Source organism: Penaeus monodon, unplaced genomic scaffold, assembly GCF_015228065.2.
Source record: "Penaeus monodon isolate SGIC_2016 unplaced genomic scaffold, NSTDA_Pmon_1 PmonScaffold_3383, whole genome shotgun sequence".
Lineage (NCBI taxonomy): Eukaryota > Metazoa > Arthropoda > Malacostraca > Decapoda > Penaeidae > Penaeus > Penaeus monodon.
The window spans coordinates 1-25,220 of record NW_023658102.1 but is presented as its reverse complement, the minus strand read 5'-3'; the positions used below and the strand labels follow the sequence as shown (position 1 = coordinate 25,220).

The following is a 25,220-nucleotide window of genomic DNA, read 5'->3' as shown; positions in this document are numbered from 1 at the left end:
TGGGGCGCGCGCGGCCGCGCCGCGGCGTCGCGCGGGCCGCGTCCCGCGCGTGCGTCCGGGGCGGTCGCGCGCCGCGTTCGCCGGTGGTCGGCGCGCCGTCGCCGCGGCGTGGGCCGCGCCTGCCGGCCGGGGGTCGGCCCCGCGTCGCGGGGCGTCCGGCCCCGGCGCGCGCTCGCGGCGGGGCGCGCGGTCCGTGGGCCGGGCTCGTCGCTTTCCGGTCGCGCCCGGTCGCGGGCTCCGGGCGGCCCCCTTTCGCGTCGCCGGCGCCCCGGTCGTGGCGCGCGGGGCGTCGGGCCGGGGCGCCGCGCGGCCGGCCGGCGCTCGCCGGGTCGCGGGTTTCGCGCGGGGCCCGGCGCGCGCCGCGCCGGGGCGTCTGTCGGTCCCGGGGCCGGGCGCGTCGGCGGCCGGCGCCGGCGGGCGGCGTTCCGGCGGGCGGCCCGGCGCCGGTGCCGGGGTCGGGCGCCGCGGTCGTCCGTGGGTCGGCCCGCGCGGGTTTCCGGGGCGGCCGTGGGGTTCGCGCGCGGCGGCGCTCCCCCGGCGTCGGCGCGGGGGGCGGGGTTGGGCCGGAGGGGTCGCCGTCGTCGCCCGGGGCCCGGGGGCGCCGGTCGTTCGTCGGGGCGCCGGCGGCGTCGCGCGTGTCGCGCTCGCGCCGTCGCGCGCCGCTCGGCGGCGCCGCGGCGTCGCCGCCCCGGGCCCGGGGCGCGTCCGCCGCGCGTCCCCCCGGGCGCGGTCGCGCGGTCGCGCGCCGCGGCGGCTGCGGCGCGGCGGGGCGTGGCGCGGGGCGCGGGCGGGCCGTGGCGCGGCCGCGGCGGCGCCCCGGTCGCGTCGTCGGCCGCGCGCGCGTCCCCGCGCCGTCGCGTCGTCGGGGCGCGCGCGCCGCCTCTTTCCCCGCCGGCGGTCGGCCGCGCGGGCGCCGCGTGGTTCGGTCCTCGGTCGCGCGCCCCGTTGTCCGCGGCCGCGCTCGCCCTCGCGCGTCGGCGCCGCCGTCCCGGCGTGGGCGTCGGCGCGTCGCGTCGTGGGCGCCGGGCCCGCGCTTTCCGGGCGGGGGCCGCCCGGTCGCCGGGCGTCCGCGGCCCGCGGAGTCGGGCGCGTCGTCGGGCGCCCGTGGGGTCGCGCGCGCGCCGTGCCGCCGTCGTCGCGGCCGCGCGGCCGGTGGCGGTGCGTCCGCGTGGGGTTCCGTCGTCCGGGGCGCGCGGCCGCGGGTCCGCGCGGCGGCGCGCGTCGCGCCGCCGGCGTCGTCGTTGGGCCGCGGGGCCGCGTCGCGCCGCGCGTCGCCGGTACGGGGCGGGGCCCGCCGCGCGCGCGTCGCGCTGGGCCCGGGCGCCGTCGGCGCCCGGGGCCCCGCGGTGGTCGCGCGCGTTCCCGCCGCGGCCGCGCCGGGCGCGCGCGCGCGCAGGGCGCCGGCGCCTTTCGCGCGTCCGCGGCGCCGTGGGGCCGCCGTCGCGCGCGCGTCCGCGCCGCCCGTGGGCCGGGCGTCGCGCGGGCCCGGCGGCCGCCCGCGTCGTCGCCGGCGCGCGTCGCTCGCGGCTCGGGGCGCGCCCCGGGGTCCGGCGGGGCCGTCCGCCGTCGCGCGGGCCGCGATCGCGTCCGTCGCGCGGCGCGCTCTTCGCGGGCGGCGCGCGGTCGCGCCGTCGCCGACGCCGCCGCGTCGCCCGGGGCGTCGCCCGCGCGGGCGCGCTCGGCCGGCCGCGCGTCGCGCCGGCCGTCGGCGCGGGGCCCGCGGCGCGCCGGCGGCGTCGGTCGGGCGCTGGCGCGGCGGCGTCGGCGTCCCGTCGGTGGGCGTCGCCGTCGCGCGTCGTCCGTGGCGCGCGCGGCGCGCCGTCGCGTCGCGGTCGGCGCGGCCGCGCGTCCGGCCGTCCGTCGCGGCGGTCCGTTGCGGCGCGCGTCGGCGCGCGGCGCGCGGGTGTCGCGGTCGTCGGGTCGTGGGTCCGCCGGCGGCGTCGGTCGGGCCCGGGCCGGTTCGTCCGTCGCGCCGCGGCGTCGGGGTCGGCTTGCGGGTTCGCGGCGTCCGCCCGCGCGCGCCCCTCGCGGTGGGCCGCGCTTCCGCGCGCCGTCCGCCGGCGGGTCGGTTCCGCGCGCGCGTCGCGCGCGGCGGCGCGGTCGCGCGCCGATCGGGCGTCGCGCCGGCGTCGCGCGCGTTCGCGTCGGCGTCCGTCGTCGCGCGGGCGTCGCCGCCGCGCTGGCGTCGCCGCGGTCCGCCGGCGTGGCGCGCGTGGTCGTCGGCGCCGGGGCGTCGCGCCCGGCGTGCGCGTCGCGCGGGCCGGCGCGCCGGCGCGTCGCGGGCGTGTCCGCCCCGGGGTTCGGCGCGGTGTTCGGGGCGCGCTCGGGCGTTCGGCGGTCGCGTCGGTCCGGTCGCTCGCCCGCGGCGGCGTCCGCGCGCTTCGGCGCGGCGCGTCGGGCGTCGCCCGCGCCGTCGCGCGGTCGCGCCGTCGTTCGCGTCGGCCGTGGGTTCCGCGTCGCGTCGGCGCGCGCGTCGGTTCCGGCGCGCGCGCGCGCGCGGTCGGGCGCCCGTGGCCCGCGGGCGTGCGCGCGCGTTCCGGCCGTCGGGGGTTCCGGCGTCGGCGCGGGTTCGGCGGTGGGGTGGGCCGGCGCGCGCGCGTCGGCGCGCGGTTCGCGCCGGCGCGTTCGTCCGCGCGGTCCCGCGTCCGCCCGTTGGGGGTCGTCGGCTGCGGTCGCGCGGTCGTGGGGCGGCGTCCGGCGGTCGGCGGGGTCGCGCGTCGGGCGCGCGGCGCCGCCGGCGGGCTCGGCGCGCGGCCGGGCCGGCGTTCGCGCGCGGCCGTCGCCGCGCGCCGCGCGTCGCGCGGCGTGGCGCGTTCGCGGCGCGGGTTCCGTCGCCGGCGGCGGGGGGCGCGTCGCGCCGGGCGTCGCGCGCGCGTCGGCGCTGGCGGGTCGTCGCGTCGCGCCGGTCGTCGTCGCGCGCCCGCGTCGCCGTCGCGTCCGGCGCCGCGGCGCGTCCGCGCGCGTCCGGTTCGCGCGCGGGCCCGTCGCGCGGCCGGCGCCGCCGTCCGGGCGCGCGCCGGTCGGCGCGCGGCGCGGTCGCGGCGCGCGTCGGTCCGTTCGGCCCGCGCGGCGCGTCGTCGCGGTCGCGCGCGGTCGTCGGTCGCGTACCGTCGGTGCGGTCGGGGCGGGCCGCGTCGCGCGGCTTCCCCGGGGTCGGCGTTCGCGGCGTGCGCGGCGCGCGCGTCGCGCGTCGTCGCGTCGCCGGCGCGGCCGCCGTCGTCGGGCTCGCGTGCGCGTCGCGGCGGCGGTCGGTCCGCTTCGTCGTCGGCGTTCCGGTCGGTTTCGTCGCCGGCCCGCGCCGCCCGCCGGCGGCGCGTCGGCGCTCGGCGCGTCGGGTGCGGTCGTTCGGCGTCGTCCGTCGGCGCCGTCGCGCGTCGGTCGGCGCCGCGCGGCTCGGCGTCGCGCGCCCCACGCGCGCGCGCGTCGCGCGCGGCGCGGTCTCGCGGGTCGGGTCGCGGGCGCCGTCGTCGGGGCGCGGCGTCGCCGCTCCGCGGTTCGCGGTCGGTCGCGGTTCGCGTGCGGGTCGGCCGCCGGGTCGACCGCCTCGCGGCCCGCTTCGTCCGGCGCGGGCGCCGCGGCGCGCCCGTCGTCGGGGCCGGCTCGGGTCCCCTCGTCCGGGCCGGCGTCCGGTCGCGTCGCCGGTTCGGCTCGCGTCGGCCGCGTTCGCGCCGGTCGCGTGGGCCGTTCGCCGTCGGGCGGCCGCGCCCGGCGTTCGGTCGTCGCGGCGGCGCGTCCGCGTTCGCGTCCGCCCGGCGGTCGGCGCGTCGTCGCGTCCGGCGGTGCGCGCGCGGGGGGGCGGCGGCGCGGTCCGCGGCGCGCGCGGCCCGGCGCGGCGGTCGCGTCCCGTTCGTTTCTTCGCGGCGGGTCGCGCGCGCGTCTGGGTTGTCGCGGGGGGGCCGTTCCGGTCGGGCGCGCGGTCGTCGTCGCCGGTCGCGCGCGGGCGCCGGCGTCGTCGCGCGCGTCGCCGTCCGCGGCGCGTCGGTCGGCGCGGCGCGTCGCGTCGCCCGGGTCGGTGCGGCTCCGCGCGCGGTCGGCGCTTTGCGCGCCGTCGCGTCGGCGCGGCGCCGCGGTCTCGGGTCGCGCGCTTCCCGGCGGCGCGCGCTCGGCGTTCGGCCGCGTCGGCGGGCGGCGCGGCGGCGGTCGCTCGCGCGTTCGTCCGTCGTCGCGGCGGCGTCGTTGTCGCGCGTCGGCGGCGTCGTCGCGGCGCGGCCGTTGGCGCGCGGTCGGGCGCCGCGTCGCGGTCGCCCGTCGCGCGGGGCGCGCGTCGCGTCGGTCGGCGCCGCGGGTCCGGCGTCGGCGCGGTCGCCCGCGCCGTCGGCGCGCGTCGCGTCGCGCGCGCGTCCGTGCGCGGGTCGGCGGCGCCGGGTCGCGCGCGTCGTCGGGCGCGGCGCCGTGGGTCGCGTCCGTTCGGACGGCGGCGGCGTCGCGGCGCGGGCCCGCCCGGTCGGCCGCGCGGGGGCCGCGCGCCGCGGCGGTCCGGGCGCGGGTGGGTCGGGGCGGGTCGGCCCGCGCGCGCGCGTGCCGCGCGGCGCGCGTCGGCGTCGCGCGGGCCGGCGGCGCGTCGCGCGCGCCGCCGGTCGGCCGCGTCGGTCGCCGTTGCGCCGCCGCGCGGCGGGCGTGTCGGCGCCGCCGCGGCGGGCGTCGCGCGTCCGGCGGCCTCGCGTCGCGCCGGCCGCGCGGATCGCGGTCCGCGGGGCAGCGCGCGTCCCGGCGTGGCGCGGTCGTCGGCGTTCGTCGGGCGCGCGCGCGTCGCCGGCCCGGCGCGGGTCGCGTCCGTGGCGTCGCCGGCGCGCGTCGGTTTCCCTTTCGCGGCCCGGCGGGGGCGGGGCGTTCGGGGGCGCGCCGCGGCCGTCGTCCGCCGCGGGTCCGGGCCGCGTTCGCGGCCGGCGCGGCGTCGGGCCCGGGGGGCGCGCGCGTTCGCCGTCTCGGGGCCGCGGGGCCGCGGGGCCGGGCCGTCCGCGCGCCGGGCGTCCGGTCTCGCCCGCGCGGCCTTCGGCGGTCGCGGTCGCCGCCGCGCGTTCGCCCGGGGCGGCCGGTCCGGGGCGCGGGGGGGGTTTCGCGGCGGCGGTTCGCGGGGCGCCGGGGGGGTCCGGGGGGCCGTCCCCGCGTCGGGGTGGGCGGGGCCGGGGGGCGGGGGGGGGGCCCCGCGGGGGGGGGGCCGCGGGGCGGGCCCGGGGGGGGGGGGCGGGGGGGGGTTCGGGGGGCGGCGCGGGGGGCGGGTGGGGCCGTTTCCCGGGGGGGGGGGGGCCCCGGGCCGGGGCGGGGGGGGGGGCGGGGGGCCGGGGGGGCCGCCCGCGGGGGCCCGGGGGGTTTTTTCGGGGGCCGGGGGTTTCCGGGGGCCGGGGGCGGGGCGTCGCCCCGGGGCGCGCGGGGGGGCCGGGGGGGGGGGGGCCCGGGGGCGGGCGGGCGGGGGTGGGGGCGGCGGCGGGTGGGGGCCCGGGCGCGGCGGGGGCCGGGGGGGGGGGGGCGGGGTTTTTCCGGGGGGGGGGGCGGGCCGCGGGCCGGGGGGCGGGGGCCCGGGGGGGGGCCGGCGGGGGGGGGGGGGGCCCCGGGGGTTTGGGTTTCGGGGGGGGGTTGGGGGTTCGGTTGGGCCGGGGGGCTGGGGCGGGCTTTCGGCGGCCCGGTTGGGCGGGCGCGGGCGGTCGGGGGGGTCGGCGGGGGGCGGCCCGTCGGGGGGGGGTTTCGGGGTCGGGGGGTTTTTGGGGGGGGGTCGCGGCGGGGGGGGCGGCGGGGCCGGGGGCCCGGCGGGGGGGGGGGCCGGGGCCGGGCGGGCGGGGGGTGGTTTCTTTCGCGGGGGCCGGGTCCCGGGCGGGGGCGGGGGGGGCCCCGGGGCGGTTTGGGGGCGCCGGGCCGGGGGCGGCGGGGCCGGGGGGGGGGGCGGGGGGCGGCGGCGCCGGCGCGCGGGGCGTTCGGTCCGTCGGGTCGCGCGTTCGCCGGGTCGCGGTCGCGGGTCGCGCGCGGCGCGGGCGTCGGCGGGGGGACTCGCGGTCGCGGCCGAGTTCGTCGGCCGGCGGTCGGAGTGGCGCGTCGCGGCGTCGGTTCGCGGGTCGGCCGCCGCGGCGGTCGCGGTTCGCCGTCCGCGGGTCGGTTCGCGGGTCCGTCGCGTCCGCGGGCGTCGGTTCGTCGCGCGGCGTCGGTCGGTCGTCCCGGGCGTCGCGAGCGTCGCGCGCCGTCGGCGTCGGCGCGGTCGCGCGTCGGCGGCGCGCGGCGTTCGTCGCGCGACGGGCGCGTCGCGGAGCCGCGTCGCTGCGGTCCGCGTCGGTTCGGCGCGTCGCGCGTCGCGCCCGTCGCGGGGGTTCGGGTCGTTGCGCGCGCCGGCGCGCGTCGCAGCGGTCGTTCTCGGGCGCGGGCGGCGTCGTCGCGTTCCGCGCAGGTCTCGGCGCGCGCGACCGCGCGGGCGCGGTCGTCGTCTCGCGGTTCGCGCGCCGTCCGTCGTCGCGCGCGTCGCGCGCGCGGCGCGCGGTCGGCGTTTCGGGTCGCGCGGCGCGTCGTTCGCCGTCGCGGCGCGCGCGTCGTCGCGGCGTCGCGTCGCGCGCGCGTCGGCGTCGCGCGTCCGCGTGGGCGCGCGCGACGGGCGCGTCGGCGTCGCCGTCGGCGCGGCGCCGGTCTTCGTTCGCGCGTGTCGGTCGGGCGCGTCGGCGCCGTCGTCGCCGTGGTCGCGCGTCGCGTCGTCGGTTCTGTCGTCCCCGGCGGCCGTGCGCGTTCGTTCGCCGCGTCGTCGTCGGCGTCGTGGGGTTTCGCGCGTTGGGCGGCGTTCGTCGGGCGGTTCGGGCCGGCCGTCGGCGTCGCGTCCCGGCGGTCGGTCGGCGTCGCGGCGTCGCGCGCGCGTCGCCCGGTTTCCGCGCGTGGCGGTCCGCGTCGCGTTCCGTGCGCGGCGCGCCCGGTCTCGGCGCCCGGGTTCCGGCCGCGCGTCGCGCGCGCGTCGGGCCGGGCCGTCGGCGCGTTCGCGGCCGGCGCGCCGCCGTCGGCGCGCGGTTCGTCGCGCGCCGCGCCGCCCGTCGTGCGTCGTCCGGGGGCGTCTCGGCGCGCCGTTTGGTCGCGGACCGCGCCGCGGCGCCGTTCGAGGTTCTCGTCGCGTCGTCGCCGTCGCGCCCTCGTCGTCCGGCTCGTCCCCCGCCCGCGCGCGTTCGCGCGCGTCGCGGCGCGCGCGCGCGTCGCCTCGTCGCGCGCGCGCGCGTCGTCGCGCGGCGACGTCGGTCGCGCTCCGCGCGTTCGGCGCGCCTCCCGGGGCGTCGGCGTTCGCGCCCGCGGCGCGTCGTGTCCGCGGCCGCGCGGTCGCCGGTTCGCGGCACTCGTTCGCCGCGGCGCGCGCCGCGCGCGCGCGTCGGTCGCGCGCGTGTCGCCGTCGGCGTCGTCCTCCGCTCGGCCGTCGCGCCTCGTCCCCGCGTCGCGTCCCCGCGTCGTCGTCCGCCCGTCGGCCGGTCGCGTCGCGCGCCGGCGCGTCGTCGCGGGGGGCCGCGGCGGGGGGCCGGGTTCCGCGTCCGGGGCCCGGGCCGGCGCGGCGGGGGGGGCCCGGGCCCCCGGGCGGGCGGCGCGCGGCGGGGGCCGGGGGCGGGGCGGCGGGCGTCGGCGCCCCTGGCGGCGGCGGGTCGGGGCGGGGGGCGCGCGGGCCGGCGGGCGGGCCCGGCGGGGCCGCCGTGCGGCGGCCGGGGGTCCGTCGGGGCTCGGCGCCCGGGCGCGGGGCGGGCGGTCCCCCGGGGTTTCGGCCCCGGGCGTCGGGCGGCGGGCGCGGCTCGGCGGCCGGTCGGGGCCGCCCGGCGCCGGGGGGTCGGGGCCGCGCGTGGGGGGGGGGGGGGGGGGGCGCGGTGGGGGCCCGCGCGGGGTGGCGCGTCGCGGGGGCGCCGGGCGCGGTCGGGGTTCCTCGGGCGCGGGCGGTGGGGGTTTCGGGGGGCGGCGGCCGCCGGGCGGCGCGCGGGGGGCGCGGCGGCCGGTCGCGGTGGGCGGGGTTCGCCGCGGCGCGGGCGGGGCCCGCCGTTTTCGGGGCGCGGGCGGCGCCGGGGGCGGGCGGGGGTCCCGGGGGCGGGGCGCGGGGGCCCGGGTCGGGGTCGGGCCGGTCGGGGGGCGGTGGCGTCGGGGGGGGCGGGGGCGGCGCGGGCCGGGCGGGGGGGGCCGGCGCGGGTCTTCGCCGCCCGCGGGGGCGGGGGCGTCGGGGGCGGGCCGTGGGGGGGGGGGGGGGTTTCGCCCCGCGCTTCGCGGCGGGCGTTGGGGGGCGCCCGGTGGGGGCCGCCGTCCGCTCGGCGCGGGGGCCCCGGTCGGGGCCGCGTCGGGGGGGGGCGCCCGGGGGGCCGGGCGGCGTTGGGCGGGGCGGCCGGTCGCCCCGGGCCCGGCGCGCCGGCGGCGGGCCGGTGGGGCCGGGGGGCGGGGCGCCGGGCGGGGGGCCCGGGCGGTCGGGCCGGCGGCGGGGGGGGGTTCGGCGGTTCGGGGGGGGGCCCGGGGGGGCGGGGCCCGGGGCCGGGGCCGGGGGCGGGCGGGGCGGCGGGGGGCGGGCTTTCGGGGGGGTCGGGCGGGTGCGCGCGGGGGGGGCCCGGTCGGCCCCGGGGCGGCGGGCGGCGGCGGCGCGCCGGGGGCGCGGCGCGGGGGGCGCGCGGGCGGGCGGGCGTCGGGGTCCCGCGTCGCTTTCGGCCGGGTTCGGGGGGGCGGCGGCGCGGCGGGGCGGGGCGCGGTTGGGGTTGGGCCCGGGGCGGGGGCGCCGGGGGGCCCCGGGGGGGGGGTGCGCCGGCGGGGGTCGGTTTCGCGGGCCGGGGCGGCGGCTTGGGCCGCGTGCGGCGGCCGGCGCGGGGGCGCGCTCCGGCGTCGCGGGCCGGGGCGCTTCGGGTCGGGGGGCGGGCCGCGGGGGGCCCGTTCGGGGCGGGGGGCGGCGGCCGGGCGGGCGGGGCGCCGGGCGCCGCGGCCGGGGGGCGCGGGGTTCGGCGCCGGCCCGGGGGCCGGCGGGTCGGCGGCCCGCGGGTCTTGGGGGGGGGGCCCGGGGGGTCCGGGGGCGCCGGGGGGGGCGGGGCCCCCGCGCGGCGGCCGCCGTCGGGGGCGTGCGGGCCGGGGCGGGGGGCGCGGGGGGGCGCCGACGCGGGCGGGGGGGGCGTCCCCGCGGGGTCGGCGGCCCCGCGGCCGGGCGGTGGCGGTGGGCGCGCGCGCGGGTCGGGGGGGCGCCGTCGCGGGCGTTCGGGGGGGTCGGCCGGTCGGGCGTTTCGCCGCCGCGGGTCGCGCCCGTCGGGGGGGGGCGCGTCGGCGCGGGGTCCGGGGGTGGCGGCGCGGCTGGCGGCGCCGGGGCCGGCGGGCGGGCGCGTCGCGGTCCGCGCGGGGCCGGGGGGTCGCGGTGGGCCGGGCGGGGGGCGGCGGGCGGCGGGCGGGCGGCGGCGCGGGCGGGGGGCGCGGGCGCCGGCCCTTCGGGGGCCGGGCCGGCGGGTGGGCCCGGGCGCGGGCGCGCGGCGGGGCGCCGCGGGGGGCGCCGGGGGGTGGGGCCGGGGGCCGCCGGGGCCCTTCCGGCGGGGCCGGCGCCCGGCGCGGCGCGCGCGGGTTGGGCCGCGGCCCGGCGGGCGCGGGTCGGGCCCCCCGGGCCCGGGCCGGCGGGGGCGCGTCTCCGCGCGGCGCCCGGGCGGCGGCCGCGGCGGGTCGCGCCGGGCCGGGGGGTGCGGGTCGCGGTCGGCGGCCCCGGGGGGCGCGGCGCGGGGCGGCGGGCGGGGGCGGCCGGGGGGCGCGGTCGCCCGGGGCGGGCCCCGGGTTTCGCGGGGGTCGCCCCGGTGGGGTCGGGCGGGCGCCGGCGGTCGCGGCCGGGCGCGTTTCGGGTCGGGCGGCCGCGCCGGCCGGCTCGGGGGGGGGGGGGCGGTCGCGGCCGGGGCCGGGGCGGGGGGGGTGCGGCGGCGCCGGGGGTGGGCGCCGCGGGCGCCGGCGCGCCGGGGGGTCGCCCCGGGCGCGGCGGGGGTTCGGCACCGCGGGCCGCGGGGGCCGTTCGGGGCCGGCCGGGGCGCCGCGTCCGCGCGGGGGCCGCGGGCCGTCGGGGGGCGCCCCGCGGGCGCGGCCGTCCGGCGGTTTTTTTGGGCCGCGGGGCGCCGCGTCCGGGGGCGTCGGCGGTGGGCGGCGTCGGGGCCGGCGGCCGGGGCGCGGCCGGCGTCGGCCGTTCGGGTCGGGCCGGCGGGGCGCGGTCGGGGGTCCGTCGCGCGGGGTCGGGCCGGCGCGCCCCCGGGCGTCGTCGCGTTCGGTTTCCGGGGCCGGCGGGCGGCGTCTCGGGGCGGCGGCGCGGCGCGGCCCGGTCGGCGCGGCGGGGGCCGGTCCCGCGGGGGCCGTGGGCGGCGTCGCCGGGCCCCCCGCCGGGGGGGCCGCGGCGCCGGGCTCCGGGGCCCGCGTCGGGGGCGCTGCCGCGGGGGCCGGCCGGCGGGGCCGGCGGCGTTCGGGGCGCGCGGCGGCGGGGCGGTGGGGGTCGGGCGCGGGGCGTCGGGGCCGGCGGCCGCGCGGGGCGGGGGCCGGCTCCGCGTCGGGGGGGCGGGCGGTCGCGCCGCCGGGCCGGCCGGCCGCCGGCGGGCCCCGGGGGCCGTGGGCCGCGGCGCGCGCGGGGGCCTGGGCCCCGGCGGGTTCCGGCGCGCGGGGCGGCCGCGGCGGCGCCGGGCGGTGGGGCGGGCGCGCGCGGCGGCGGCGCGGTCGGCGCGCGGGTTCGCGGTGGGGCGGCGGGCCGCCCGGCGGGGGCGGGCGCGCGCGGGGGCGGCGGGGGCCGGGCGGCCGCGCCGGGGGGCGCCGTCGCGGCGCGCGTCGGGGGCGGCGGGCGCCGGGGGCGCGCGGCGGGGGCGTCGGCGCCGTTCTTTCCGGCGGGCGGGTGGGCGGCCCGGGCCCGGGGGCGGTCGGTCGGCGGGTTCGGCGGCGGGGCCCGGGCCCCCGGGGCGTTCGCCGGCGGGGGCCGCGGCCCGGGGGGTCGCGCCGGCGGCGGGGCCGGGCGCCGGGCGGGGCCGCGTCGGGGCGCCCGGGGGGTGGGCGGCGGCGAGGGCGCGGCGTCGCTGGGCCGGTCGGCGTTCGCGCGTCGGGCGGGCCCGCGGCGCGGCCGGGTCCGCGGGCGCCGCCGGCGTCGTTCGCCGGGGGTCCGCGGGGCGGCGGGGGGCGTTCCGCGCGCGGCCGGGCCGGTCGCGCCGGGGGCCGGTTCCGCGGGGGCGGGGGTGCGCGCCGCGGGGCGGCGGGGCCGGGGGGGTGCGGTGGGGGCGGGGGCGGCGCCCGGGCGGGGCCGGCGTCCGCGCCGCGGGGCGTCGCGGGCGCGCGCGGCCCCCCTTGGTCCGGCGTGCGCGGCGGTCGCGCCCCCGGGGCGGCGGGGTCGGTTGGCGGCCCGGTCGGGTCGCGGGTCGGGGCGGTCGGCGTCCGGGGGCCGGGGGCGGGGTTCGGGGGCTCGGGGCGGGGCGTGCGGTCGGGGCGCGGGGGCGGGGGGCGCCGGCCGGGCCGGGCCCGCGCGGTTGGGCCGCGGCGTTCGCCGCCGGCGGCGGGGCCCGGGCCGCGGGGGGGGCGGTGGCGGCCGGTCCGGGGGGCCCCGGGGGCCCTCGGGCCCGCGGGGGCTCGGCGGCGCGGGGGGCGGGGCCCGCGGTCGGTCCGCGGCGCGGTCGGGGTCGGGGGGCGGGGGCGGGGTCGCGCGCGGCGGGCGGGGCTCGGCCGGCGGGCCGGGGCCGGGGCGGTCGTCGCGGGCGGGCCTGGCGGCGGGGGGCCGGGCCCGGGGGCTTCGGGGGTTTTCCGTCGGCGGCGGGGGGTCGGGGCCCCGGCCGGGGTTGGGGGGCCGGTCGGCGTCCGGGCCGGGTCGGGTTCGCCGGGCGGGCGGCGCGCCGGGCCGCGGGCGGTCGGGGGGCGCGCGGGGGGGCGTCCGCGGCGGCCCGCGCCGCGTTCCCCGCTTTGTGTTTCGTTTCCCGCGGCGGGTCGGGGGGTCCGGGCGGGGGGGGCGGCGCCGCCGCGCGGGCCCGGGTGGCGGGGGGCCCGGTTCCGCCCTGGGGCGGGGGCCGCGGGGCGTGGGCGCGGGGCCCGGGTCCGGGGCGGGCGGTTTCGGCGGCGCCGGCCCGGGTCGGGGCGGCGGGCCTCGCGGCGGCGCCGCGGGGGGCGGTTCCGGGGTCGCGCCGGGCGGGCGCGGCCGCGGCCGGGCGTTCGGGGTCGGCGTCGGCCGGGGCGGTGGGCGGGCGCCCGCGCGGGCGGGCGGGCGGCGGGTCCGCGGGGGGGGGGTGGGGCGGGCGGGGGCGTCGGCCCCCGGGGCGCGGGTCTTTTCCGGGGCGCGCGCGCCGGTTCGGGCGCGGCGCGCCGGGGCGGGGGCGGGGGGTCGCCGGGGGCGGGGCCGGGGCGCGGCGCGCCCGGGGGGGCGCGTTTCGGCGTCGGGGCGGGGCCCGGCGGCGCGGGGGGGTTTGTGGGTCGGGCGGCGGGGCGCGCGGGGCGGGCGCCGGGGGGCGGGGCGGGGGGGCGGGGGGGCGGGGGGCGCGGGGCGGGGCGGCGGCGGGGGCGGGCGCGCCGCGCCGCGGGCGGTTCGGGGCGCCGCGGGGGCGCGCCGGGGTTCTTTGGGGTCGCGGGGGGCCGCGGGCGCGGGCCTTCCGGCGGCCCGGCGCGCCCGGGGGGGGCGGTCGGTCGCGCCGGGGGGGGGGTTCGCGGCGGGGCCGGGGCGTGCCGGGGGCCGGGGGGCGGTTCCGCGCCGGGGGGCGGGGCCGCCCGGCGGGGGCGTCCGGGCCCCCCGGGCGGGGGCCGGGCGTCGGCGCGGCGCGCGGGCGGGCCGCCCCGGGCCGTCGGGCCGGGGGTCGGGCGGCGCGGGTGCGGGGGGCGGCGCTTCGGGGGGCTCCGGCGGGGCGGGGGCCGGGGGTGGCCGGGGCGTCGGGGGGCCGCGGGTCGCGGGGGCGGGGGCGGCGGCCGGCCCGCCGGGGCGGGGGGCCCCCGGCGGCGGGGGGCGCGGCGCGGGCGGCCCGCCGGCGGTCGGGGGGGCCGCGGCGGTCGCGCGGCGCTTTCCGGGCCCCGGGGTTCCCCGCGCGGGGTCGGCGGCCGCGCGGGGCGCGGGGGCGGGCGGCGCGTCGGCGCCCCGGCGGGGGGGCGGCGCGGCGGGCCGGCTCCTTCGGCGTTCGGGCCGGGGCGGGCCGGGGCGTGTCGGCGGGGCCGCGGGGGGCCGCCGCGCCCGGGGCGGCCGGGCCGCGCCCCGGGGTTGCGGCCGCGGGGGGCGGGGGGCCCGGGCGGCCCGGGTGCCGGCGGGGGGCGGGTCGGGCGGCGCCGCCGGCGCGGCCCCCGGGCGGGCCGGTCGGGCGCGGGCGTTCGGGCGCGCGGGGGGCCTCGGGCGGGCGTCCCGCGGGCCTCGGGCTTTCCGCCGGCGGGGCGGGCCCGGGGGGCCGGCGGGGCGTTCGGGGGCGGCCCCGGGGGCCGGCGGGCCGCGGGGGGCGCGGGCGGGGGGCGGGCGGGGCGGCCGCGGGGGGGGCGGGGGGGCCCGGTCCGCGCGTCGCGCGTCCGCGGGGCGCGCCCCGGGCGTGGGGGGGTCGGCCCGGGGTTCTCGGGGGGCGGGGTCGCGCGCCGTCCCCCGCGGGGGCGGTTCGGGCGCGGCGGGTCGGTCCGGGCCCGGCCGGGGGGCGGGCGCCGGGGGGGCCGTTCGCGGGCGGCGGGGCCCGCGGGGGTCGGCGCGCGGCCGGGGGGGGCCCCGGGGCGCGGGGGGCGCGCGGCCGCCGGCGGTCGGGGGGCCCGGGCCGGGCGGCGTCCCGGTCGGGGGGCGCGGGGGGGGGGCGCGCCGGTGGCGGCGGGGGCCCGTCGGGGGCGCCCGGCGCGCGGGGGTCGGGGGGTCGGCGGGGGCACCCCCGGGCGTCGGGCGGGCGCGGGGGGCCCGGGGGGGCGCGCGCGGGGCGCGGCCGCGGGGCGGCCGGGCGGGCGCGGTCGCGGGGCGCGGCGGCGGGGCCCCCCGCCGCGGCGGCGGGGTCGGGTCGCGCGCGGGCGGGGCGTCGGCGCGCGGGCGTTCGGCGGGGGCCCTGGGCGGGGTTCGCCCGCTCGGTCGGCGCCCGGGCGCGGGGGGCGGCGGGCCGCGGGGGGGCCCCGGGCGCGGCGTCGTTCCGGGCGGGGCTTCGCGGCCGGCGGGCGGGCCCGGGCGGCGGCGGCGCGCGCGGTCGTCCGGGGGGCCGCGGCGGGCGTCGCGGGGGCGCGGTCGCGGGCCCCCGGGGGGGGGGCGGGGGGGGGGTTTCCGCGGCCGGGCCGCCGGCGCGCGGCGCGGGGGCGGGCCCCGGCGGCCCCGGCGGGCGGGCCCCGGCGCGCGGGTGGGCCGGGGCGCGGCGCGGGGGGGGCGGCGGGGGCCCGCGCCGGGGGGGCCGGCGCCGGGCGGCCGTTCGCCGCGGGTCGGGGGGGGGGCGGCGGGGGCCCGGGGGGCGGGGGGGGGGGCGGGGCGCGGGGGGGGCCGCGGCGCGGGGGCGCGTCGGCGCGGCGCGGTCGGGGGGCCGGCGGGGGCGGCGCGGCGGGGGCGGGGGGGGGGCCGGGGGCTTCGGGGGGCCCGGGCGGGCGCGGGGGGGTTCCGTCGGGGGGCCCGCGGGGCGCGCCCCGGGCGGCCGGTCCGGCGCGGTGCGGGCGCCGTGGTCGGCGGGCGCCGGGCGGTCGGGCCCCCGGGCGTCCGCGGCGGCGGCCGGCGGCCGCCCCCGCGTCGGGGGGCGGGCTTTCGGGGGCGCCGCGGGCGGGGGCGGGCGGCGGGGGGCGGGCGCGGGGGGCCCGGGGCCGGTGGGCGCGGCGTTCGGGGCGCCGGGGCGGGCCGCGGCGGGGGGGGGGGCCGGCGCGCCGGGTGCGGCGCGGCGGCGGCGGGCGGCGGCCCGGGGGGGCGCCCGGCTCGCGTCCGGGCCCCCGGGTGGGCGCGCGGGGTCCGGCGCGGGTCCCGGCGGTTTTGGTTTGGGTCGCGCGGGGGTGGGCCCGGGGCCCCGGCTTTCGGTGCGGCGGGGTCGGGGGGCGGGGGCCTTTGCGGGCGGGGGGGGGCGGGGGGCGGGGCGGGGGGCCCGGGGGGGCGGGGCGCCGGGGTTGGGCCCCGGGCGCGGTGGGCGGGTCGCGCGCCGGGGTCGGGGGCCGTCCCCGGGGGGTTCGCCGTCGGGGGGGGGGGGCGGGGCGCGCGCGGTCCGGCCGGGCTCGCGGGGGCGGGCCGGCGGGGGACGCGCCCCTTCCGCGGGGGGGCGCCGGCCGGGCGGCTTTCGCGTCGGCGGCGCGGGGGGGGGGGGCCCGCGCGGGCGCCGGGCGCCGGGGCGGGGGCGGGGGGGGGCCCCGGGCGGGCCGCCCGCGTCGGCGCGGCGGCGGCGGCGTCGCCCGGTCGGGGGCGGGTTCGGCGGCCGGTGGGGCGTCGGGGCGGGGCGCGGTCGGGGTTTGGCCCCGGGGGGGGGCGGGGCGGCGGCGCGGCGCGGGGGGCGCGGGGGGGGTCGGGGTCGCGCGGGCCCGGCGGCCGGGGGCTCGGCCGGGCCGCGGCCGCCCGGGGGCGGGGGCCGCGGGGGCGCGGGGGCGGTTCGCCCCCGGCGCGGGTCGGCCGGCGCGCGGGTTTCGCGCGGGGGCGGCCCCCGGGGGCGGGGGGGGGCGGTCGCGGGCCGCCGGGGGGTTCGCGGTCGGGGGGCCGGCGTCGGGGCGGGCGGGGGGCGGGGCGTTCGCGCGCGGGCGGGGGCCGGGGGCGCGGGGGGCGGCGCCGCCGGGGGGCGCGTGTTCGGGGGGGGCGCGGGCGGCCGGCCGGCCGCGCGCGTCGGGGGCGGGCGGGGGGGGGGCTTCGGGCGGGCCCCGGCCGCGGCGCGCCGGGGGCCGGCCCCGGGTCCGGGGCGCGGGCGGCCGGGGGGGGGCCCCGCGGGGGGGCCCCGGGCGTCGGGGGCGGCGCCGCGCCCGGTGGGCCGGGGCGCCGCTTTCCGGGGCTCGGCGCGGCGCGCGGCGCGCGGGCGGGTCGGGCGGGGCGGGGGGCCCGGGTCGGGCGTGGCGGCGGTTCGTGGCGGGGGGGGCGCGGCGCGGGGCGGGCGCCGCCGGGCGGGCGCCGGGGGTTGGGCGGGGGGCGGGGGCCCCGGCGGCGGGGCCGCCGGCGCCGGGGGGCGGGTCGGGCGCGCGGGTCGGGGGCCCGGGCCGGCGGCGGTCCGGGCGGGCGCGGGGGCCGTCCCGCGGGGGGGGCCCGTCGGCGCGGCCCGGCGCGGGGGGGCGCGGTTCGGCGGCGCGGGCGGGCGGCCGGGGCGGCGGGGGCCGCCGCGGCGGCGGCCGGCCCGGTGGGGGGTTCGGGCGGCCGGGGCGGGGCGCGCGGGGGCCCGCGGGGGGGGGGGCGGGGGCGGGGGGGTTCGGTCCGGCGGGGCTTTCGCGGGGGCGGGGGGCGGGCGGGGGCCGGTCGCCGGGGGCGGCCGCGGCGGGGCCGCGGGGCGGGGGGGCGGGGCGTTGGGCGCGCGGGCGGCCGTCGCCGGTCCGCCGGCCGGGCGCCCGGGTCGCGCGCGCGGGGTTCGCCGGGGGGGCCGGTGGGGGGCGCGGGCGCCGGGTCGCGGTCCGGGGGGGGCCGGCGGGGGGCGCCGGCGCGGGGGGCCGGCCGGGGGGCGGGGGGGGGGGCTGGCCCCCGGGGGGGTCGCGCGCGGACCCGGTGGGGGGCCCGTTTCCGGCGCGGGTCGGCGGCGGGGGGGGCGTCGCGTGGCGGGCGGGTCGCCCGGCGGGGGGCCGGGGGGTCGGGCGGGGGCGGCGTCGGGCGGGCGGCGGGGGGGGCGCGGGGGGCGCCGGGGGTTCGGGGGCCGCGCGGGGGCGGGGGGCGGCGGGTCGGCGCGGGGCCGCCCCCGGGCGCGGGCGGGCGGGGCGCGGGGCCGCCGGCGCGGGCGTCGGCCGTTCGGGGGGCCCCCGCGGGGGGGCCGCCGCGCGGGCCGGGCGGCTTTGGGGCGGGGTGGGTCGGGTTGGGGGGGCGGGGCGGGCGGGGGCCCGGGGCGGTGGGGCGGGGGGCGGGGGCGGCGCCCGCCGGGCGGGCGCGCCGGGCCGCGGCCGCGGCGGGCGGCGGCGCGGGGGGCGGGGCGGGCGGCGGCGGCGGGGCGGGCGGCGGGGGCGGCGGGTCGCGTTCTCGCGGCGCGGGCCGGCGCGGGGGGCCGGGGGGCGTCGGGGCCGGGGCCTTGCGGGCGGGCGGGCCGGGGCGGCGCGGGCCGGGCGTGCCGCGGGCGGCTCCGGTTCGGGGTTCCCCCCGGGTGTCGGCGGGTCGGCGGGCGGGCCCCCGGCCGGCGGCGCGGCGCGGTCGCCGTGGGCCGGGGCCCCGCGGCGGGTGGCGGCCCGGGGCGGGGGCCCGCGGGGCGTGGGCCCCGGGGTCCGTTCGGGTCGGGCGCGCGGCGGGGGCCCGGCGCGGGCGCGGGCGGCGGGTCCGGCGTCGGGGCCGGGCGCGGTTCGCGGGGGCGGGGTCGGCCGGGCGGGGGGCGGGGGGCGCGGCGGGGGGGCGGGGGGCGGGCGGGGTCGCCGGGCGGCGGGGCGGCGCGGCGCGCGGCGCGGGGGGGCCGCGGGGTGGGGGCGCGGCCGGGGGGGCCCCGGTCCGTGGGGCCCGTCGGGGGGTCGGGCCGCGGGGGGGGGGCGGTCGGCGGGGGGGCCCGGGGGGGGTTTTTTTTGGGGGCGGGGGGGGGGGGGCGGGGGCCCCCGGGGCGGGGGGCGTCGGGGGTTTCGGGGGGGGGGGCCCCCCGGGCCCTTTGGGGCGGGGGGGGGGGCCCGGGGGGGGGGGGCGCGGGGGGGGGCCCGGGGGGGGGGGGGCGGGGCGGGGGGGGCGCGGCGGGGGGGGGGGGGCCGGGCCCCGGGGGGTCCGGGGGGCCCCCCGGGCGGGCGGGGGGCCCCGGGGGGGGGCGGCGGGGCGGGGGGGGGGGCCGGGGGGGGGCCCCGGGGGGCCGGCGCCGGGGGGGGGCCCGGGGGGCGGGGGGGGGGCCCGCCCCGGGGGGCGGGGGGGCGGGGGGGGGGGGCGGGCGGGGGGGCGGCGGGGGGGGGGTGGTCTCGGGGGTTTCCGGGGGGGTCGGGGGGGGCGGGGGGGGGGCGGGGCTGGGGGGGGGGGGGGGGCGCGCGCGCGCGCGCGTCCGACGTCGCGACGCCCCGCTGTCGTTCGCGTCCGCGCCTCGCCAGTCGGACTCGCGCGTTCGTCAGTGCGTCGCGCGCGCGCGCCCGCGCCCTCGTTCGCCGCGCGGCCCCCCGTCCGCGTTTCGCGCGCCGCCGGCGTTCGCCCCGCGTCGTCCGTTCCGCGCCGTCCGCGCCCCGCGACCGGTCGCGTCGCCGTCGTCGTCGCTCGCGCGTCGCGCGCCGCGTTCCTCTCGCGCGCGCGGCGTTCGCCAGCCTTGGGTCTGGCAACGCGCGCCGCGGCGTCGCCCGCGATTTCGGCTCGCCGCGATCGTACGCGCTTCCGCCCGCCGCGTCGTCGTCGCGTCGCCGGTTCGGCGCTCCCGCGCCCGCCCCCCCGGTCCGCGCCGCCGCGCGCCCAGACGCGGTCGTCTCCTGTTACGCGCGCCCCGCGCGCGCCGCCCGTTCGCGCGCCGTTCCGCGCGCGGCGTCCCCCCGCGGTCGTGTCGCGCCGCCGTCCGTTCGCGCGTTCGCGGCGCGCGGCGTCGCCTCGTTCGACGCGGCGTCGCGCGCGCGTCGTCCGTTATCGCGTCGAGTCGTCCGTCCGTCCGCGAGACGCCCTCGCGCCCGCACGCCGCGGCGTCCGCTGCTCGTCCCGCCCGACGCGCGCGTTCCCCGCTCGCCGCGCGCTCGTCGCCACCCGCGCGCGTGCGGCGTCCGCCACGCGCGCGTTTCGTCTCGCCGTCGCGCAGCGCGTACGAGCCCGCGTTCGCCCCGCGCGTCCGCAGTCGACGCCCCGGTGCCGCGCGCCGTTCGGCGGCCGCGCCGACTCGCGCATCCGCGCGCTCGCGAGCGCGCGGCTCGCGTCGTCGCGCCCGTCGCGGCGCGCCGCGCCGTCCGTCCGTCGCCCTTCGACGCCGCCCGCGTCGCCGTTTGCCGCGCCGGACGCGCCGTCCCGCGCCCGTGCCGCGTCCGTCCGTCGGCGCGCGTCCGCCCGCGCCCGCTCGCGTCCGTCCGCGCCGTCGCCTGTCGCCCCGTCGCGCGGCCCCCGCCCCCCGCCGTGCCGCGCGCGTCTCGCGCGCGCCGTCGCCTGTTCTCTCGCGTACGGTGCCGTCCTGCCGTCGCGTCGCGCGTCCCGTTCTCGTCGCGGCGCGCGCGCGCGCGTTCCCCGCTAGCGCTCGCGCGCCGTTCTCCGTCTCCGCCTCGGCGCGCGCGACGCGCGCCGCCACCGCATCGCGTCGTCGTCGTTCCGGCGTACGCCGACGCTGTCGTCGCGCGCCGCCCGTCCGCATCGCGACGTTCGTCCCGCCGTCCGCGCCCCGCGCGTTCCGTTGTTCGCCCGCCGACCGTCGTCCGCCGCCGGCCGTTCTCGCGGCGCGTTCCGCGCCGCGCCCGCGCGTCGCGTCCGCCGCAGTCGCCGCCGCAGTTCCGCGTTCGTCGCGCCCGCGCGCTGCGCGCGCGCGCGCGGCCGCGGCCGTCGACGTCGCGTCGTCGCCGGCGCCGCGCCGCGCGACCGCGAGCCGCGTCGCGTCGTTCGTCCGCTCGCCCGTCGTCCGTTCCGCGTCGTACGAGTTCGCGTCGCGGTTACGTCCCGCGCTCGCGTTCGTCGCGTCGCGATCGTTACGCGCCCCCCGGCGCGGCCGTCCCGCGCCGTTCGGCCGCCGCGCCACCGTTCCGTCGTCTCCACCCGCGCCGTTCCGTTCGTCCGGCGTCCGCGTTCTGGGCCGCTCCGTCGCCGCCGCGACCGCCCCCGCGCCGAGTACCGTCGCGTTTCGCGCGTCGCCTCGCGCCGTTCCGCGCATCCGACGCGTTCGCGCGCGTCCCGTCGTTCGCGCCCCGCGGCCCCCGCGCCCGACGTGTTTCGTTCCCCGTCGCGTCTCCGCGCGCCGTCGCGTCCTCGCGTGCCGCGTCGTACCATCGCCGCGTCGTTCGTCCGCCGTCGCGCGCCCGCCCCGCGCGTTCGCCGCGGCGTCGCGTCGCGCCGTGCCGGCGCGGTAGCCGCTCCCGTCCCCGCGCCGCGTCCGAGTTACCCGGGCTTCGCGTTCGCGCGCCGCGCGCGCGCCGCCCGCCGCGCGCGCGCCGCGCGCGGGGGGGCGGCGCGCCCCCGGCCCGCGCCGCGCCCCCCCGGGGGGTTTGGGCCGCGGCGTCGGCCGCGGGGCCCGTCGTGGGGTGGGGCGGTCCGCTTTCCCCGGCCCCGGCCTCCCCGGGCTCGCCCGCGGCTTTCGCCCCGTCGGGGCCCCGCGCCGCCCGGCGGGGGGGCCGCCCGGCGCGCCCGGGCCCGCGCCCCCGCCCCGGGGCGTCGCCGCGCGCCGCGGGGCTCCCGCCGGGCGCCCGTCCCCCCGCGCGCCGGCGCGTCGGTCGCCCGCCCCTCGCGGTCGCGCGCCCGGGGCCGGCTGGGGCCCGCGTCGTCGTTCCCCGCCCCGGGGGGCCGCCCCGCCCGCGCGGGGGCGCCCGCCGCGCGCCCCCGGTCGTCGCCGGGGGCGCCTCCCCCATCTTTGGGGCCGGCGCCGCGGTTTTTCGCGCCGGGGGTTTGGGGGGCCCCCCCCGGGTCGCCCGCCCGGGTCGTCGCCTCCCCCGCCCGGGGCCCTTCGGCCGTCGGGGGCTTTTCGGCGTTTCGCGGCCCCCGTCGGGCGGGCCGCGGTGGGGGTCCGCGCGCGGGCTCGCCGGGCCGCCCGCGGGGGTCGCGGTCGCGGGGGCCTTTCCGGGGGCCCCCCCCGCGTTTGGGGCGCGGCGCGTCGCCCGTTCCCCGGGGTCGTCCGTGGGGGGCCCCGGGGGGTCGCGCCTTTGCGGTCGGCGGGGCGGCGCGTTCGCGCCGCGCCCCCGCGCCCCGCGCCGGGGCCCGGCGGGGGCCCCCCCGCTTTTCCCGGCGTCCGCCCCGCTTTTCTTTTTCGGCCCCGGCGCGGGGTCCCCTTTGGGTTTCCCGGGGGCCCGGGTGGGCCGTCGGTCCCCGGGGGCCCGCGTTTCCCCCCCCCCTTTCCCCCCCCTTTTTCCCCCCTTCCCGGGGGCCCCCGCGCCGGGGGCCCGCGCGCGTCGTCCGCCGCTCGGGGTTCGCCCCGTCCGCGCTTCCGCGCGCCCCGGCGGTCGCGCGTCGCGTTCGCCGCGCCGGGGTCGCGCGCGGTTTTTTTCCCCGGGTTCCGCGCCGGCCCGGGGGCCCGCGCGTCCGCGCGGGGGTCTGCGTTCGGTTTCCGGCCGGTTCCCGGCCCCGGGGCCCGGCTTTGGGTGGGGGCCCGCGGCTTCGGCGCCCCGTGCCGCGTTGGGCGCGCTCGGCGCCGCTGGGCGTCGCGGGGGCCCGGGGGCCGCGCGCCGTTCCCGCGGCGGGCGCGCCCGCCGCCGTTTCGCGGGGGGCCGCCCCCCGTCGTTTCGGGGTTTCGACCCGTCCCCCGTCGGGCCCGCCGCCGGGGGGGTTTCCGCGCCCGGGGGGGGCCCCCGGCGCGGGGGGTACCGCCGCCCGCGGCGCGCGCGGGCGCCGGCGCCGCGGCGCGTGCGCGGCCCGCGCCGCGCGCGCGGGCCCGGGTTTCCCCCGGTTCGCGGGGGGGGCCCGGGGCGCCGCGCCGGGGGGTTTCGGGGCGTCGGGGGGCCCGTTCGGGCGTCGGGGTCGCCGCCGGGGGCCCCGGTTTTCCCCCGTGTCGTCCCGTTTCGGGTGGGCGCCCGCGCGTTCCGCGCGGGGTCCCGGCGCCGGGGCCGCCGGTCGTCGCCTCGCGGGCCCGTCGGGCGGGGGCGCCGGGGCGGTCGCGGGGGCGCGTTCCGCCGCGCGTTGGGGCCGGCGAGCCCGCCGGGCGCGCGCGCCGCCCTCGGCGGGGGCCGGGGGGCGCCCGCGTGCCGCGTTCGCGTCGTGGGGCCCCGGGCCCCGTCGCCCCGGCGCCGCCGGGGGCGCGTTGGGGGGTGGGGCCCGCCGTTCCCCCGCCGCGGGTCGCGCTTCGGCGCCCCGCTTCGCGGGGTTTCCGCGCCGCCGCGCGCCCCGCGCGTTCCGCCCGGGGGGGGTTTCGTGGGGGCCCCCCGCCCCGTTCCCGGGGGCCCGTTCCCGCCCCGGGGGGGCCGGTTCTTTTGGGTCCCCCGCGCCCCGCGCGCGCCCCCGGCCGGGGGCGCGCGTTCGGGGGCGTCGTCCTGGGCGCCGGGCGTCTGGGGGGGGTCCCCGGGCGTGGTCGCGTCCGGGCCCGCCCCCGGGGCGGGTCCCCCCCCCTTTCGTTTCCCGCCGCCCGGGCCCCGGCGGCGCGTCCCCCGCGCGGCCGTCGGGGGCGCGGCCCGCGCGGCGTCGCGCGGGGGCCCGTCCCCGGGCCGGTCCGGCGCCGTCGCCCCGGTCCCCGCCCGCCCGCGCCCGGGCCCGTCGCGCCGGTTCCGCCCTCGGTCCCTTTTGGGGGCCGCGCCCCGGGGGCCGTCGTTGGGCCCGCCGGCGGCCGCCGCGGCCGCGCCTCGTTCGCGTCGGTCGGCCCCGCCCTCCCCGCGCCGCCCCCGGGGCCGCGCCCGGGGCCGGGGCCGTTTCCCGGCGCGCGTGGGGCCCGTCCCCGGCCCCCCCCCCGGTTTTTCGTCGCCCCCCGTCGCGTCCCGCCTCCCGGTTCGGCCCGGCGGCGCCGCGCCGGGGGGCTCCCGCCCGGCGTTTCGCGCGCCCCCGCCGCCGCGCGTTCGCCCGTTTTCGGCGCCCCCGTCCCCCTCGCCCGGTTTCGCCCCGGTTGGGTTTCCCCGCGGCCCCCGCGGGGCCCGGCCGTCGGCCCGGGGGGCGTCGGCCCCCGGGGGTTCGCCGCCGCGGTCGCGCCGCGCCCCCGGGGGGCCGCGGCCGCCGCCGCCCCCCGCCGCGCGGGGCCGCGCCGCCGCCGCCGCTTTTCGCCGCGTCCGTCGGGGGGGTCGCCGGGGGCCGGGGCCCCGCCCGCGGCGCGCGGCCCCGCGTGGGTCGCCCCCCTCGCCCCCCCGGGTCCGCTTTTCCGCGCGCGCGGCGCGGTCCGCCCCCGTCCTCCCGGGCGGGGCCCCCCTCCGCGCCGCCCCGCGCGCGCTTTTCGCCCCGCGCCGCGCGGTTCCGCCCGGCGGCGGGGGGCCCCCGGCGTTTCCGGGGGTTTTTCGCGCCGGGCGTCGCCCCGTCCCCCGCGCGCCCCCCGGGGCCGGCCCGCGGCCGTCCGGCCGGGGGCGCCGCCCCGTCGGCGCGGGCGGCGTGGGTCCGCCCCGGCCGCCGCGGCCCGGGGCGCGTTTCCCGCGCCGGCCGGTTTTCGGCGCGCCCGGGGGGGCCGTCCGCGCGCGCCCGGGGGCCGTCGCGGGGCGCCCGCGCGGTTCCGGGCGCCGCCGGGTCGGTTCCCCGGGGGGCCGGGGGGGGCCCCGTGCGTTCCCCGGCCGGGCTTTCCGGGGGGGTTCGGGGGGGGTTTTCTTTGGGGTTCCCCGGGGGGGTGGGGCCGGCCCCGGGCCTTTCGGGCGCGGCGCCCCCTCCGCGGGGCGCCGCGCCGCCGTTTTTTCCCGCGGTCGGGCCGGCGCCCCGGCCCCGTCGCCGGGTTTCGCCCTTTCCCGCGCCGGCCCCCCGGGGGCGCGTTTCGGGGCCGGCGGCGGCGGGGCCCCGCCCCGCCCCGTTTCGGGGGGGCCCGCCCCCCGGGCGGGGGTGGGCCGGGCGGGCGTCCCCCGTCGCCCGGGTGGGCGTCGCCCGTTCGCCCGTCGGGTCGCGGCGCGGGGGCCGTCGGGGTTCGCGTCGGTTTTTGGGGCCCTTTTCCGGGGCCCCGCGGCGGGGGGCCCCGTCGGGCCCCCTTTCGGCCCGCGCCCCGCGTCCCCGCCCGCTCGCCCCGGGGCCGCGCGCGTCGTGGGGGGTTTTTTCCGTTCTCGCGCGCCCGGGGGTCCTCTCGCCGCGCGCGGGGTCCGCCGGGCCCCTCGCGCGGCCGCCCGTCCCGCGCGGGCGCCCCCCGGGCGCGCCCGGGCGGCCGCCGCGTTCGGCGGCCCGGGGGCGGGGTTTTTTCGCTTCGGGCGGCGCGTGCGTCGCGCGCCGCCGGGGCCGTTCCCGGTTCGCGTCGGGGGCCCGTCGCCCCGCCCCCCGCGGTTCGCCCGGGGGGCCCGCGTCCCCCGCCGTCGCGCGTCGGGGTTCGGCGCCGGGGCGGCCCCCGCGCGCGCCGGGGGCCCGGGGGCCCGTCGGGCGCGCGTCGGCTTTTGCGCGGCGCCGCGCGCCGGGGGCCCGCGTCGCGCCCCCGTTTCCCGGCGCGTGCCGGGGGGGCGCCCCGGCGCGCGCCCGGCCGTTCGTGTTCGCGCGCCCCCCCGGGGCGGCCTCCCGCCCGTCGCCCCCCGTCGCGCGTCCGGGGTCGGGGCCCCCCCGGGCCGCTTTTGGCGTCGCCCGCCCGCCGCGCGGGCGGCCCCGGGGGGGGGGGCCCGGGTCGCGGCCCCGGGGCCCGTCCCCGCGTCGCGGCCGCGGGTCGCGCCCGCCGCGCGTCGGGGGGCCCCCCCGGCTCCCCGGCCCCGCCCTCGCCCCGGGCGCGCGCCCGGGCTTTTCCCCGCGCCCCCGCGGTTCGCGCGCCGTCCGCGCGCCCGGCGCGCGGCCCCGCGGGGCGCGCCGCGCCGCCTTTTTCCCGCGGGCCCGGGGCCCGGCGTCCCCGGGGCGTCCCCCGGGGGTCGCCCGTCGCCGGGCCCCGGCGTCCCCTTCGTTCGCCCCCGGTCCGCGCGCCTTTCGGGCGCCGCGCGCGCCGTCGTCCGGCGCCCCGCCGCGCCGCCGCCCGTGGGCCGGGGGTTTCGCCTTTTCCCGGCCCCCCTTTGGGGTTTTCGCGGGGGGGTTTGGGCCGCCGTCCGCGCGGGGTTTCCCGCGCCCCGTTTCCGGCCGCGGTCGGGGGGCCGCCGCGTTTCGGGTTCGGGGGCCGCCCGGGGGGTCCCGCGGCGTCGCCTTTTCGTCCGCCGCCCCGGGTCGGGGTTCGTGGGGGCGGCGTTTGGGGTCGTCGCGTTCCGGGCGGGGTTTCGCGGCCGCGTCGGGTCGCTTTTCCGCCGCCCGGCTCGCCGGGCGCCGCGGCGCCCGCTTCGCGTTTCCCCGGGGTTCGCGCCTTTTCCCCCGCCCCCGGCGCCGGGCCGGGGGCGCGGGGCCCCCCCGCGTTCCGCCGCCCGCCGCGCCGGGGTTCCCGGGGGCGGCCCCCCGCGCCCGGGCCGTCGGTCCCGGGTTTCCGGGGCGCTTTTCTTTTCCGGGCGCGCTCCGGGGGGGGTTTCCCCCGGGGCGGTGGGGCCCGGCCCGGGGGCCCGGGCCCCGCGCGCCGCGTTCGGGCGCCCCGTCGTCGGTTTTCGCGGCCCGCCCCCCGCCGCGGTTCGCGCGGCGGCGGCCGCCGCGCGCCGCGGTCGGCGCGTTC

The 25,220-nt window shown here is 89.1% G+C and overlaps 1 protein-coding gene across 1 annotated transcript; it reads left to right on the top strand.

Annotated features, from left to right (window-relative positions):
• Positions 1 to 6,330: 6,330 nt before the first annotated feature.
• LOC119570638 (circumsporozoite protein-like) lies at positions 6,331 to 17,884 on the top strand (the record flags this gene model as incomplete). The annotated part of the gene is made up of 4 exons (XM_037918293.1): positions 6,331 to 6,416; positions 10,670 to 10,801; positions 12,034 to 12,107; positions 17,837 to 17,884. Coding segments are annotated over 4 exons (340 nt in total), but the record flags the coding sequence as incomplete, so codon positions are not given.
• Between the last annotated feature and the right edge of the window lie 7,336 nt (positions 17,885 to 25,220).